Below are 14,692 nucleotides of genomic sequence, written 5' to 3'. Positions count from 1 at the left end.
AAAAATAGTGCTTAGAGAAAGAGATTCTTTCTTCCATTTTCATTTTCTCTAATAAATACACATAAACTATGTTGGGCATGCCTGAGGAATTCACGACACTTACTCATTAAAGTTTAATTCCTATTAATGGGCAGATGCGAGCTTTATTATAGAACTTTGGTATTTCTCAATAACCTGTGTGGCAAGAAAAAGCAGAACTTAATGGATTGGGGCACTCAAGGCTATTAGTGAAATTCACACAGGGAGGAGCCGGGTTTATTGAAAGCTGAGCCTGGTGTAAGCTGGGTGTGCGATACTCCCTTGCCTGGAAGGGGTTGTGGAGTAAAGGGACATGGGGGCTGGGAGTGCTCAGCGGAGGAGAGCAGTGGGGTATAGGAGTGCTGGGTAATCCGGTAGCTGACCACTTCTGTCCCTGAGCCATTCATGGCAGACTTGTGTAAGGTAACTGAATGATAGATCTTGGTGCCAGTAGGATCCCACCAATGGTCACATGGGCCAGGGCCAGGGGACAGTGGCCTTACCATGAACCAAGGGGATGGGTGCGCTGGCCACTGTATACAAACAAATCCAGTAAAGCCACACTGAATACACACAGGGAGTAGAGTGGTCTGTGACTGCACACTGAGCTGCTGGGTGAGGAAGCAGTGAGCAGTGCCCATACTGCAGAGGCCACAGGCTGCTGTTCTCAGGGCCAGGACTCCTAGGAGAAGGGGGTGGGGACTTCTTTCACTTCTACTCAGACAAACAGTAAGCCATTTATGTTCATTCTCTGTTCAGTACATCATTTTTCATGATTGTTAATTTTTTTGTTCTAGCCTGTAAGAGCTAAACTTTTTTTAAAATTTATTTTTATTACATTGTTATATATTTACTTTGAGTGTGCATGCATTTGTGTGTGTTTTGTGTTTGTGTGTGCCACAACATGTGTATGCAGATCAGAGGACAGTTTTTGGGAATCAACTCTTTTCCCACCGTCTGGGTTCCAAAGATTGAGCTTAAATCAGGCTTCGGGTCAGGCCCTTTTGCCCACTGAACCATCATGCTGGCCCTAACCTATTTAAAAAAACGTTTCCCCCTGTCACCTAGTTTAATAAGACACACACATACACAAATATCCTTAACTCAGGAATTCTTTGTTTCTCATTAAGTCAGATTTTAGTTCAGCATCAGCATTTCTGTATCCTGCAGCCTCCTGTCCCAGAGTATGCTGCAGTTTCTCTCAGAGCCACATGGTTCCGATTGTAAAGTGACGTTGGGTGCTCCCTTCTTCCTGTCCCTTGTGCAGTGCCCTCTCACCTCTCACGAAGAACTCGGTGGCTGGAATAGATGATAGAGGTGGGCCTGAGAGGAGTGGGGTCATCTCCTCTCTGTGTATGGCAAGAGCTGAGCTCTCTAGGGGTTGGGCTAGGACAACGAGGAAGACAGAGGAAATGTCTTCAACCAGATCTCTGAGACAGAGCTATCAGTACCCTGCTTTGGGGATGAATAGGAGTGTGGAATGGAGCCTCCAGAGCTCAAGATTGTGTGTGCATGGCAGAGCCAGGCCTGGAACCGTGTGTGGGTACCTTTCAAGGTCCTTCATAACTGTCCAAGCCCTTGCTGCCATGGAGGCAACATCCGACCTGGCCCTGCACCTGTACCCGTGTGCCTAACTTCTTAGTGCCTGACGTGCAGTCGGTGCTCCCTGTCTGTCATCTCACATCATCTGAGATGCAGGCAGGGAAGAAAGTACATGGAACTTTTCATGGAGGACCTGGACTTCATGACGTTTCCTAGAGGACAGAATGGATAGGGGATCAAAGCTGTATCTTAACAGTGGGGAAATGTGCATCAGTCATGTGGGTGGTCAGCGCTCACACAGGCAGTTGGTGTTCTACGTCTATTTAAAAGCCTGATTTTCTGTTGCTGTAACAGAATACTCCAGACTTGAGTAATTTATATAAAAGGCTGTGGTAAAGCCCAGAAGCATGTCACTGGCATCTGGCCATTCTCTGGTAAAGGTATGGTGTTCCAAATAACATGGTGGAAGTTAGATGTGTAAGCATGACAGGCGAGCCAGGCTGTCTTTAGAGTAACCATGTGTGCACTGATTAATCTGGCTCTGTAAGAAAGAAGCCGTTCCTCCGGAGTAGCACTAATCCTTCCCATTGAACCAGTCACCTCTTCAGTGCCTTCCACCACACAGCACTGCTACCTTGGAAATCAGGTTTCAACCTGTATTTTGGTGGACACACCATATTTGTGCTGTAGAAGTGCCCTTGATGTGATGTGACAGGAATAGCTGGTCATTCATTGTCTTCCTCTCAAGTATGCTCATGAGGATGGGGGAGAGGCACGACCTGACCAGTCCTGCTTAACACTGCTAGGGGTATCAGAACCAGGGAACCTGAGGAGATCTAACCTGAGTTTCAGGAGCAGCTGTCGGCATAAACCATCTTAAAGTAGGTGCTAGCGAGGAGGTGGGGCAGGATACATGGAGAATCTGACTGCCTCTAACTTCCTGGAGCCCACAACTGTTGTAAAGATTGCTTTTAAAAAGTTGTTAAAAGTGGACTGGAAGACAGGATACCATGCAGATTTGAATTATCATAGCTGCCACTTATCCATAGGTTCCCTATTAACCATGTCTGAAAAAACATCTTCGGTAGAAAGAGAACGTACCATTCATCATTATAAACACCTCAGCTTTTCCTGTATCAAACAGTCTCCTACCAAGTAATCAATTGATACATTGATTTCCTCTTATGATTGTGACAGTGGATTGAAGTGTGTGACACTAAGCCTGAGAAGAATTGGGAGACTTGACTCCAGAGTGGATTTCAGACCCCACTCTAACTTCTTACTGTCTCTGACCTCGACCAACTTGACCACGTCTTTTTCCCAAGGGAAAGAACTTGGTGGCATTTGAGATAAAGAAGATCACCATATTTCCAGGTGGAAGGAGGAGTTTCTCAGTGGTCTGGATTGATGCAGAAAAGTTAAATGCATTAAGCAAACGTACCTGATTAAAGATCTGTCTTGGCAAACCAGAAATGCCAGGCAGCTTCCTCAGCATGGTAAAAAATTACCAGTCAGAAACCTACAGCAGGTGCCATGCTTCTTGCCAAAACAACATTGCCGGGAAGACTAGACAGGGCAGGAGCCCTTGGCCACTGTCCTTGTGCTGTTAGCCCCAGTCCAGTGCTGTAAGAATAAGCAGGACTGCTACTTTCATGTGGAGAGCTTGAGAGAAGCTGTGGACAGATGAGCGGAAGGGTCAGAGTTGAACAGGATCCAAGGATGCCCATCACCCGTATGCATCAGCAAACTAAAATAGAAACTTAAAATGCTTAAACCATTTTTTAAAACCTTTCTGTTTTAGTAACGTTTTTAAATATTGTAATGAAAATATCAGAAGTCCAAGTAGTTCGCGAGTTTGACACTGAATACTTGAAAGCATCGCTGAGAGACTTAATAGGATCACAGGCGCAGCCAGGCTGTGGTTCTCCTCTGTGTGTGGGAGAGGTGGGGGATTATTCAGAAACAGATTCCTGTGAGTGTGATGGTGCAGGGGCCACCATTACTCTGACTGCTTCTGGAGAAGAATGTTGGGCCCTGCTTTGCTGAGTGTGAAGAACTGTACAGAACTACTGTGGGCAAAAAAAGATGTGATACTGGGCACAGGACCAGCAAGCTGGCTGAGCATCGAGATGCCAGCTGCAACACAGCAGTCTACTGACTGATGGTAAAAGATCGGACCTCTTGGATGTTCTCATGAGAAAACCAACCAACCAACCAACCAACCAGAAGCAAAGCATTGTACTTCATGCCATGTGTAACGCACCCTGCACAGGACGCAGTATGGCTTACTGTGAACAGTTGAATAAACGTTCATGGAGGAACCCAAAGGAGGAGAGCCTGTACCAACCTTGAGCCGAGCTCTGCAAGTGGCTTCAGGAGGCTCAGCTCCCTAGAGTTGATGTGTGTTTGCAGATGACCCTCTTTTCAGAGTCGCTCCTTACCTTGGAGGCCAACATGTCATATACAGTAGTGCTGAATATCTGTCCATGATGGGTTTTCAGCGGTCTGAAATTGTTTTTCAAAGATGTGAAGATGCATGGATTGGGATCTGGATACCATTTTTAGAGTCAGCAGTCTCTCCAGTAAAAGAAGAACAGGATATGACTTTGGGGCCAGATCCTACCACTGAACCCTTGAAGTCCTTGGGATTTCCTGAGCAACAGAATGTCTTTGGGTCTTCATTCATATCAGTTTAGTCTAATGAGATGGCTTGGAGTCTGGTCACTAGAAAGACAAAGATTCCAGGGTTGGAGCTGCCAGCCCTACCCTCTGATCTGATTTATAAAGATGGAGGTAGGAGGACTAGAGATCAGCTCATAAAATCTTTTGACTGGTGAAGTTGACCTGTTGCCAGGTCAGTGAGCCAGGAAAAGGATGAATGCTCACTGTTCTAATTTCATTTCTGTTGCTGTCATTAAAAAAGCGGACTGAAAGCAATTCTTGGGAGGATTTATTTGGCTTACACTTGCATCAGTGAGGGGAAGTCAAGGCAGGAATTTAAACAGCTAATCAGAGCACAACCGCAGTCCAGAGCAGAGAGGAATAAGTGCATCTTGGTGGCTTTCTTCACTCCTGCACAGTTCAGGGCCCAGCCGTGAAATGGTGCTGCCTACATTCAAGGTGGGTCTTCCTTCATCAGTTAACAATCACAACAGTTCCTGATGGACATCCCCACAGGCCCACCTGATCTAGATAATTCTTCATAAAGACCTTCTATCTATGTGAGCATAGATCATCAAGCTGACAGTTAAAACTAATCTCACAACCACCCCGACTCTAAGGGGATAGGACCTGGGGACTTTGGGAATCATGTGCATTTTCATTGGGCGTTCATTTTCTCCTTAGTAGTAAGCCAGGGTGCAAAGACAGTTGTCCCTTATTCATGAGGTTGTGTTTCAAGATGCTCAGTGAATGTCAGAACCACAGAGGGTACTGACTCCTGCAAGTGCTGTTTCTTCTGTGCATGTGTACCAAGTAATAAGGTTGAATTCATAAATTGGGCACATCAAGAGAGTAATAGCCACTCAGGAGGCAGAGCCAGGCGTATCTCTGTAAGTTCAAGGCCAGCCTGGTCCACAGAGCGAGATCCAGGACAGGTATCAAAACTACGCAGAGAAACCCTGTCTTGAAAAGCCCGCTCCCCCTTCCCCCCAAAAAAAGAGAGCGAGAGAGAAACAGCTAATAATATATATAATAGAACACACATAACAGAGTGTTCATGTAAGTTCTCTGTGTGTGATTTCTTTCAAAACTGTCCTGTGTACTACTTGCCTTCTTAAGATAATGGTGAGATGGACTGAGTGGCCTTTGCAGCTTCTCCTTGGTGTACCTGAATTGCTCACATGACTGCTCTTGTGTTTTGTGGCTGCTGGTAAATAAAACAAGAGCTACATGAATGCTAGTTTTGTAGTACCATGACAGTTGGCTTGGTAGGTAAGAGAAGTGGCTGCTAAGTAGTTGAGTAAAAGGTAGGTGGCACATCCCCAGTGTGGATATGCTGGGCAAAGTTTGGCTCACATCTTGGGCAAGATGGGTCCGAAGAACTCAAATTTTCATCTGGTATTCAGAATGACATGCAATTTAAGACATAAATTTTTTGTTTGTTTTAGAACAAGCTATTTTATTATTATTATTATTATTATTATTATTATTATTATTATTATATTTTAGACCTGAAGTTGCCCCCCTCTCTGTAGTGGGATCAATGTGAACAATAGGTAGTGTCAGAGTTGAATCAGAAAGTGTCACTCAACGGGTGGCAGAATCAGTGGGTGTCAGGGTACAACATATGCTATTCTAGGAAAGGCTGGAACATGTCAAGCTTAAGGTCTGACTTATATGTAGAATCCATGTTAGCTTATCATTGTATTGTTGCCCACGGTGAGACAGGTAATTTGTATACACAGTAAACATTATCCTGAAGGCTAAGAGACAGATGCCAGTAAAAAGCCAAGACATCCTGTATATGGACCAAGACTCAGTCACACTGCACATTGATGAAAATACAAAGGCACACAGAGAGACTTTATGTAACTTACACTGTGCACCAGCTACTTCAAAATGTAAAGTTTCTTGTGGGAGTATAGTAGGTACTATTATGTGCCCTCTAGAGTCATTGGGCCTTCAGAGCCCAGGGCAGACACCATCTCAAGCCCACACTCCAGAAACGGGCTCCACACCTGATGGCATACTGTGCCAGGGTTGGAGTGCTCTGAATTAGCTAACTACTAAACCTGGCATTTTCCCAGATGGACGTGTAAGGTGGATGTTGTGGAATATTATTTTAAGGTGTGTTACTTTTGTTCATTTTGCATTTGTTTAATTCTATGAAGCTATGTTACTGTGCCTGTGTAAACACCTGATGGTTTAATGAAGAACTGGCCGATAGCAAGGCAGGAGAAAGGATAGGCAGGGCTGGCAGCCAGAAAGAATATATAGAAGTAGAAATCTGGGAGGAGAAGAGGAAGAAGTAGCCAGAGAAGGAGGAGGACTCCAGGGGCCAGCCATCCAGCTACGCAGTGAGCCATGGAGCAAGAGTGAAATTTACAGAAGTAAGAGAACGGGAAAAGCCCAGAGGCAAAAGGTAGACGGGATAATTTAAGAAAAGCTGGCTAGAAACTAAGGCAAGCTAAGGCCGGGCATTCGTAAGTAAGAATAAGCCTCTGTGTATTTGGGAGCTGGGTGGCGACCCCCAAAAGAGCAAAACAACAACAATAACAAACAACAACAGGTGGGAAGGTTGGAGAGTGGTGGAGGCCTTCTGTTGATGCACTGGCAGCAGGGACAGAAAGAACGCTGAGGGATCCCCAGAGCAAGGCAGGCTGTAGTTCCTCTGCACTTAGCTGTTGGAAGCCTGCAGCCAGCCTAGGTGCCTTTTGGATTTCTGGGAAGTATTCATGGTGAATTTAAAATGTTCAAACACACACACACACACACACACACACACACACACACACACACACACACACACACACCTACCTACCTATCCCTTTTGAAGCATTTTATTGCTTTCTACAATGGACTCTTGTTTCTTTGCAGGAAAGAAAGGCGTAGGAAGTATTTTCTGCCCCTTGAGGTTTCTTGTTGAGTAGTCATTAAGGTTCAAGGAGACTGTTGTTGGCTTTACAATCCTGTGGTCAGGACGTCTCAGATGGCCATGCTCTTGAGAAAGCCTTCAGTCTGTAAGTGGCAGGTGATTGTTTGGGACTAGTGGTTGGCTGCCTATAAGGTGTGACAGTGACTTCTCAGTCTTCCTTCTCATCCCTTGAGCATGGACTACGGTATCCCAGATAGGCTCAGTGTGCTTCTTCTATTATGAAATGCTAAAGTTGCTGGACCTCGATTCTGAGTGGTGCTGAGGAACAGTCCCACTCTGTCTCTTGTGTGATTCAGATCACCTCCTGCATGTGCCATCTCTTCTGTGGAAGGGCATGCTTTGGGTCTCGTGGGCCAAGGCTTCTGTCTTCAGAGTTGGAATTCCTCTGAGGACACACAGATTGGCTCCTCTGCTCAACCAAATCTGTTATCTGTTTGTGTTCTGCTTTGAAACCCTGTCTGTGGGAACCGCATGACTGCCCTGTCATGGGTGACTGCTGATGCCGGTCTGCAATGGTATGCATGTCACTGCAGAACATCTAATACCACTTGTCACAAGCTGATTTTAAAGGGAAAGTCTGGTTCTGTGGGGTTGTGTGGGTCTTCTTCCCTTCATGTTTGGGGAACACAGAGATACCAGGAGGTCTACATCCATCTTGTGCCAGGTTTTGATGGTGGGTAGGTTCCAGTCTTATTCTTGCCTCAAGTCAGAATAGCCAGATTGGTTCCTGAATGTGATCTAAAAATGGATTTCAAAGAAATGATTGTGTAATCTCTGTAAGGCCACTGGTGCTGGCAAGGCATTCGTTCCCCAGGGCTGCTTGGAGCACCCCAGCACCCTGCTTTCCTTCTGTCCACCTCACGTGCCCCAGCTGCTTTGTTTGTGACCAAGACCAGAAGAGGGGGAGCTCTTTATCTTAATGCTTATGGTCTCTGCAGAAAAGCCCACTTCTGATAAGCCCAGTCTGGGCTAAATATAAGTGAGCCATGCTAGCTCAACCAGATGCCCTCAGGCGGGAATCCCAGTTCACCATATCTCAACTGGGGGCTGTTTTGATTATTCTACAAAGAGTCTTTCATTTTTTCTGGCAAGTAAAAATAATCAGTGCTGGAATTGAAACTGTCCTCTAAAAGAAGGTGGGTGGGGCTGGGCTGGGCTGGGCTGGGCTGGGGGTGCACATGCTTTCCAGTACCATTTGTTGCCGAAAACTCTGCTCAACTCACCGTTTCTCAAGCCAGTGTCTCCTCTCCTCAGATGGACTTTCTGGCCGAGACCAGCCGGTGGAGCTGCTGAATCCTGCCCGGGTGAACCACATGTCCAGCGCGGGTAAGTCAACCCACTTGCTTGGGCTTTGAAGGAGGGACACGGTGAGAGGCGCAGGTCACTTTAGAAGTGGAAGTAAGTGTGATAGAGCCAGTGCGCCGGGCTTGGTGCCTGCCCAGATGACATTTCAGCTGGGGGCCTGTGCTCTGTCTTTCCATTCCCACCTACCACACCATTGGCTTCACCCGAAATAGTTCATGGAAATGGCCAGCTTTTAAAGTTGAACTTTTGGAGAGGTTCTGACTTTCACTTTCTCTCAAGTTCAGTTTGCTCGAGTCATTTTGTCTAACACTGCCATAGTTTGGGCTTTTCGAGATAGTTTCCTAGTACTTCCCAGTGTGGAGTGAGATAAGAATGTCTCACATGCCCTGATGGGCTATGAAAAAAATGGTAAATAAGTTTCTGAGAAAACCAGAAAGCTTTGTGTTAGCTTTTCTGCCATGCTCTTGGAGAGCCTGTCGCTCGGTGTGGGGCAGGCTGTGGCTCACAGTGCTGCCTTGTGACCTGCCTTCAGTCTGCTGCTGTCTGCTGCTGTGAGTCCCGCTGCTGAATACCTGGGTTTTGTTACTCACTCCTCAGACAGCAATGATAATGCTTCCCTATGGAGTTCTCACTAAGCTCACATATCTGTTAGCTTTTTAGTAGTTCTTCAATAAATGCCGTCTCTTAATGGCACACTGACTGGTACTGAAGATGGCGTGGGATGTAGCTCTGATGTGCCAGCTCAAGAACCAAGTGTTTCCTGTGCCCGTTATCCTCATTTTCTTTCTCTGCTCTAGGGATGGTGTGTCAGCAAGGATTACCCGCATGACATTCACACTCCTCTTACCTCTGTAGCCAGGCTCCTTTGTTTCCTAGCACGTGTGGCACATTTTTGCAGTACTGAAGGTCAGAGTGTTCGCAGCATGAGTTTAGGCCTGTATAGAAGTGCTGTGAGTAGGTAGAGAAAGGCATGTATCCACAGGGTGTGTGGGACATCTCATGGAGCCTACATGTAGCATAGAGGACATGCTTTCAACTCCATTTTGGTCACTTCAACCAAGTATCAGATGCCTCACAGAAATAAGGCTACAAAGACTTTGAAAATTGGTGTGAAGTATCTTTCATGTTGCATTTTTATACTACGGAACAGAAACAGTAAGTGTGTTTTGTGTCATCAGCTTTTGCTGTATTCCTGACAGTTGAGTGACCTTGCCTATTTTCTGACATGCCATGAGAGTGTGTCCCATGTAAGCAAACTGTCTTTCACTGGAGTCGGAAGAGTGCCCAGGCGCCCAGGCAGTCCTTCTCATTGCCAATCACATCTCACTTCTGGACCATTCCTTGCCCTGCGTTCATGAGCATAAGATAATTCTGGTGATGACAAACCAGCCTTGCTACTTTGTAGCAAGAATTATTAGTACTAGAAGCTGCCCTAACATTTTCTTTGGCTCTACCTGCTCCCTTGGTGCAGTGCTGAGGAGTATGCAAATTGGAGTTTTTCTTGGGAGTTTAAGACTTACTCTCTCAAAGAACTCCCAAAGACAGCCCACCCAGGCCTCCCTGTACTCCCAGCTCAAATAATCCTGCTCTGCTCTTTGCTTTTGCTTTCCACTACTGGGGCAGTCTCCCAGGGGCTCCATGTGTTCGGGTCCCATTTCTTTCCCTCTTTCATTCTGCTCTGGGCTCAGTATTGAAGGAAGTAGAAAAGGACCCGTCCTGAGCCTACCCAAGACACCATCTTGTGGCCATGTTGCAGTGTGGTTTCTTTGTTCGTCTGGCGGGCCTGCCCCTCGTCTCTGGGTGTTACTACCTTCTATTCCATCCCAGAGGCTTGGGGGAGTGTCACTAGCAGGAAGTGTATGTAGCAAATGAAGCAAACCGCCGACCCCGGGAAGTTCAATGGAAAGGCTAGGATGGAAAGTCTTGAGGGCTCTTGGTAGATGGAATCAACAAGGGCAAGGGTAAAGGGGAGGCGCCCAGCAGGGGCCTGGGGTGCTGGGTGACCCAGTATGGAGTGGGGTACTTGGCAGTATCTCTTCTGCCTGCCAACCCTTCACTACAACCTTGTGCTCACCCAGTGGGGGAAGTGACTGGTTGGATGTGAGGTAGAGCTACTTTCCCAGTGTTGACCTCTTAGTCCACTCTGATGTGTTATTGCTGATGGGACTGGGTGAAGAGTTATGCTTGGGGTCTTTCTCTGGCTATGTGGCTGCCTGCTTTCCTGTTTTCTGTCTCCTCCTATTCTCTCTGGCGGCGGGGGCTGGGGCGGGGGGCTGGGGCTGGGGCGGGGGGAAAGGTGCTGTCCGGTTTTCTTCACAAATGTCGTGTGTCTCTTGGTCCGTCAGGGCCCTGCCTTCAGTCTTTTTTTTTTTTTTTTTTTTTTAAACTTGTGAGCCCATTAGCTGGCAAGACCGTGGCCAGTTCTTACAGCTTAAACTCCCAGTCTTGTTGAACCCCTGTAACCTCACTCTGATGGGTGCTAGCTACTGGCATCCTGGAGCAAGAGAGCAAGAGACCAAGCAAGCATCTCAACAGGTAGCCTGCAGCCTCCACCCTGCCCCGCTTCTGCTCGGTCCTTCTTCCTCTGTAGCGAGGGATCTCTGGCTCTGCCAGTGGCGTGAGTATAGGGAGCCAGGTGGCCTGGCCTTCCTGAGCAGATGACTGTCACTACTTCTGCCTTGCTCCAGGTCCGGGTGCTGCCGTCGCTGTGCCTCTGAGCACGTCATAGCTGAACCATGTTTCCCATGGCTTTTGAGCCGGTCTGTGTCTGGAGAGACACTGCTCCAGGACCTGTCCACGTTCTATCACTTCTTGTACACGATGTGCTTGCCGCTGTGCTATCCTCCATTTCTATTTGCTTGTGCGGGCATTGTATCTCTAAACAACCCGCTTTCCACTCTGATTGTGTTCACTGCCATCATTTCCGAGAAGTGCTGCTGGTTTGGAAGGTACCCTCTTGACTGGCTGGCTTTCCTCTCCCACCCCCAGCCTAGACCCTGCCCTCCTCTGCTCTGCCAGCCTGTTTCCCAGCCGGTTCCTCACCACAGTACTCAGGAAGGAAGGAAGAAGCCTTCCCTTTTGGGTGGATATGGGGTTGTTTACGCTTCGCACAGTGGTCCATCTCTTCAGTTCCCTGTAGCTGCTGCTGCTGCAGCTATACACCAGAAAAGCTCCTTGTCCACCACAGGATGTTCTGTGAGGTAGGAAAGGTAGGTAGGTAGCTCTTTGTTTTGGTGCTGAACATTGAGGGTGCCTGTCCAAACCAAACAGTTCTCATTGTGTGTGGTGTGCTCCCAAAGGGTCTTAATTCCACGGATTCCCGTGTCATGAAGCTGGTAACTGGCTGGTGTGTGTGTGTGTGGGGGGGGGTGTGTGTAACTTGTATCTGTGGATGTACATGTGTGTGCCAGGGGCATGTGTGAGGTCAGAGGTCAACTTTTTGTGTTCTTTTGCACTCATCCAACTTTGCTGATAGGGAACCTAGAGGTCTGGGATTAGACTAGGCTGACAAGCCCTGAGGGTCGGTCCTCTTCTCTCCCCTTCCTTAGCTGTAATCACCTGTACTCACCACCTTGCCCAGCTTTTTACGTATTTTCTAGAGATTGATCTCAGGTCCGCAGGCCTGCACAGTAAGCGTTTTACCTGCTAAACTGTCTCTCCGTAACCCTCCTCCTCCATTTCTTAATTTTAAAAGGAAAATGTGTAGTGGCCTCGAGTAACATCTAGGTCTTTGACTGTACAAAGGATGGAAAACTAGCTGTATTTTCCATGGATTTTTGAGAGTTCTGGGCAGTTAGGGCAGGAAGGAAGGTTTTGCTTTTAAGTGTTGGGGTCAGAAGTGTCATTTAGACAGGACTAGTGTACAGAGACAGATTTATGTGACATTCGCTCTCAGTGCGCTTTGAATCCGTGTTTATCATCAATTTTTATTACAGGTTTTAAGACTTTGGTATCTCAGGTAAATTAGCCAGGACATGCAAGAGGATTTTGTCAGCCCTTGTCTACCTTAGGTAGCTAGGGTGTGGCATCAGTTTTCAGTAGCTACATGTTAGCCTTGCATAATATTTCCTACTCCCAACAATTGGTTACCTTTAGGGATAATCCCTTTGGGGCCATACCCTGTATACTTGGTTGAACCCTCAGGTCTCTGTGTTCCCAAATGGCTCGCATGCTGCCATGTGGAACCAGAACCCCAGAACCTAGATCAAGGGGCCTCTTGACTACTGGACTGAGTGTTTGGCTGGAACAGAGGGCAGAAGCAGGTGGCCCAGTCAGGTTGGTAAAGAGCTTGAGGTAGGGGATGCCATCTCCATCTCATTAAGGCCTCCTGAGCATTGTGAGCAGCCTGAGCTGTATCTTACTCCCTTTCTCCTGCATTTCTAGCCACGCCCCTTCCTTCATGCTTCCAGCTGACTGTGTCTGTTGACTGAGAGGAGAGCCCTGTGGGTCATCATGGCCCTGGTACCTCCAGTTTGCCCTCCGAGAACCCATTCCTTTCCTGTAGATTCCCTGCGCTGTGCCTGTGTGCACTCTCTCCCCATGCCACTTCCTTTTGTTGATTTGGATGTCTTCGTTCGTTTTGGATTAAGCATTCCGCTCATTTATTTTGGTTTTTCCTTTTTGATAAGAGAGTTTAGGTCATACCCTTCTCTCTGGGTAGAAATGAGATGGCTTTTGATAAGTTCTAATTTGTGGTGTTTAATTTGTAAAATGTGTTACATCAATACTCTGTAAAACATGTTTTTCAAGAGAGTTACTTTCAAATTTCTTCTATGGTTCTTTAAAAAAAAATGATACTTAGGTATTTTTAAAATCTGAAAGTAGGAGTTTTCCAGTAGACCTTTGCCAGGATACTAGCTTGCTGTTGCATGTTAGAAGTTATTGACCCTTGGGGATTTGGGGAGACTCCAGTGTGTCACTTGTGTAGAATTGAAGCAGAGGTCAGAGGTACTGAGTGCCATGGGAAGTAACAAGACAGTGAGGAAGACGGACTCTGGAGGGCTGTCTAGGAAGCCATAGACTAACTAGCTCATCCACTCCCTCACTCACTCCTGCAGGTTGGATTTACCTGTAGCCAGCTGTCTTTAGCTTTTGGGGTATGTGCATGGGCGACCTCAACAGAGATCCCTGTTTCTGTGGCACTGGGCTGTGCCTAGAGGAAGGGACAGTCAAATCAGAGTGATCATGGGGCAGGAGAAGGGGACAGGACCTTACTGAGGGCAGGGTGGAGTTTTCTTGAGAAGCTGACATGATTTCAGCAACACTGGATGGTGAAACTGGTCCGGCATCGAGGGATACACCTGAGGGATATTGGTGGCTGGGAGGTGCCAGCTTTGGCAGATACCCTAGTTCCAGCTAGCAGGCAGAAGAGGCAGGGCAGGGAAGTGCTGGCCATGTTACGCCACCATTACTAGTCACTTGCCAATATCCTGGGCAGTTAGCTTTTAGGTAGAGGAGAGAGACTCCCGCAAGTTCTGGGCAGTAATATAATTAGTAATTAGATGGAGAAGCACAGTGAATCTGAGTGCAAGCTTGAGAGGTTTCCTGGACAGGTAGCAAGTGTGAGAGCATTCAGACCGCACAGAAGTGAGCCTTGGGGGCAAATAGGGTGTCACTTCAAGGCTACCACAGAGCCTCTGTCCCAGGGTAGTCTGCAGAAGCCGTCTCGAAGAGGTAGCAGAACATCGTGTTGCCGATTTGCCAGAGACTGTGCCACAGGACTGGCTTGATCCCAGAGAGTGGGTGTCCACATGTGAGGAACTGGGTGCCGTAGGTTTCAGGAGGACTTGTTCAGGGCCCTGCTCTGGTAGCTCAGTAGAAGTGGTGACGCTGCTGACAGCTGTTCCCTTGTCACAGCTTGTCCTTCGTCTGAGTGCCATGTGCTCTCTGCAGTTTCAGTCTTGCAGGAAGTACTCAGTAGGTACAGGTTAGGAAATAGACCGGCACACCAAGTAACTTCCCCAAGGTTACGCATTTATCTGCTGGCTGACTCACAGCAAGCGCCCGTGAGATCCTGCTGGGTGCCAACATCTGAACCACCAACACACACCAGATTTCCAGCTGCTTTTTGGACTGTTTCTATCCCTAGGAACCCAGGAAGCCCTTGAAGAATGCTGCGTTCCTCTTCGGCCATCTAAGGTCAGGTGAGGTCAGATTGATTTCAGAAAGCTCAGGTTGAATGCCCTGCTGCCTTGGAGGGAAGGAGGGAGCTGGAGGAGTCCCACTACCCCA

At 47.4% G+C, this 14,692-nt stretch overlaps 1 protein-coding gene across 1 annotated transcript in view; it reads left to right on the top strand.

Moving 5' to 3' along the window:
- Hdac4 (histone deacetylase 4) overlaps positions 1-14,692 on the top strand; it is a 275,958-nt gene that overhangs the window by 122,497 nt on the left and 138,769 nt on the right. Inside the window, exon 3 of the mRNA XM_037210476.1 lies at positions 8,411-8,482. Coding sequence (XP_037066371.1) covers positions 8,411-8,482 — 72 coding nt within the window. The remainder of the gene's footprint in view (positions 1-8,410; positions 8,483-14,692) is intronic.

This window comes from Peromyscus leucopus, chromosome 13 (genome assembly GCF_004664715.2).
Source record: "Peromyscus leucopus breed LL Stock chromosome 13, UCI_PerLeu_2.1, whole genome shotgun sequence".
Lineage (NCBI taxonomy): Eukaryota > Metazoa > Chordata > Mammalia > Rodentia > Cricetidae > Peromyscus > Peromyscus leucopus.
This window is presented reverse-complemented; position numbering and strand designations above follow the sequence as displayed.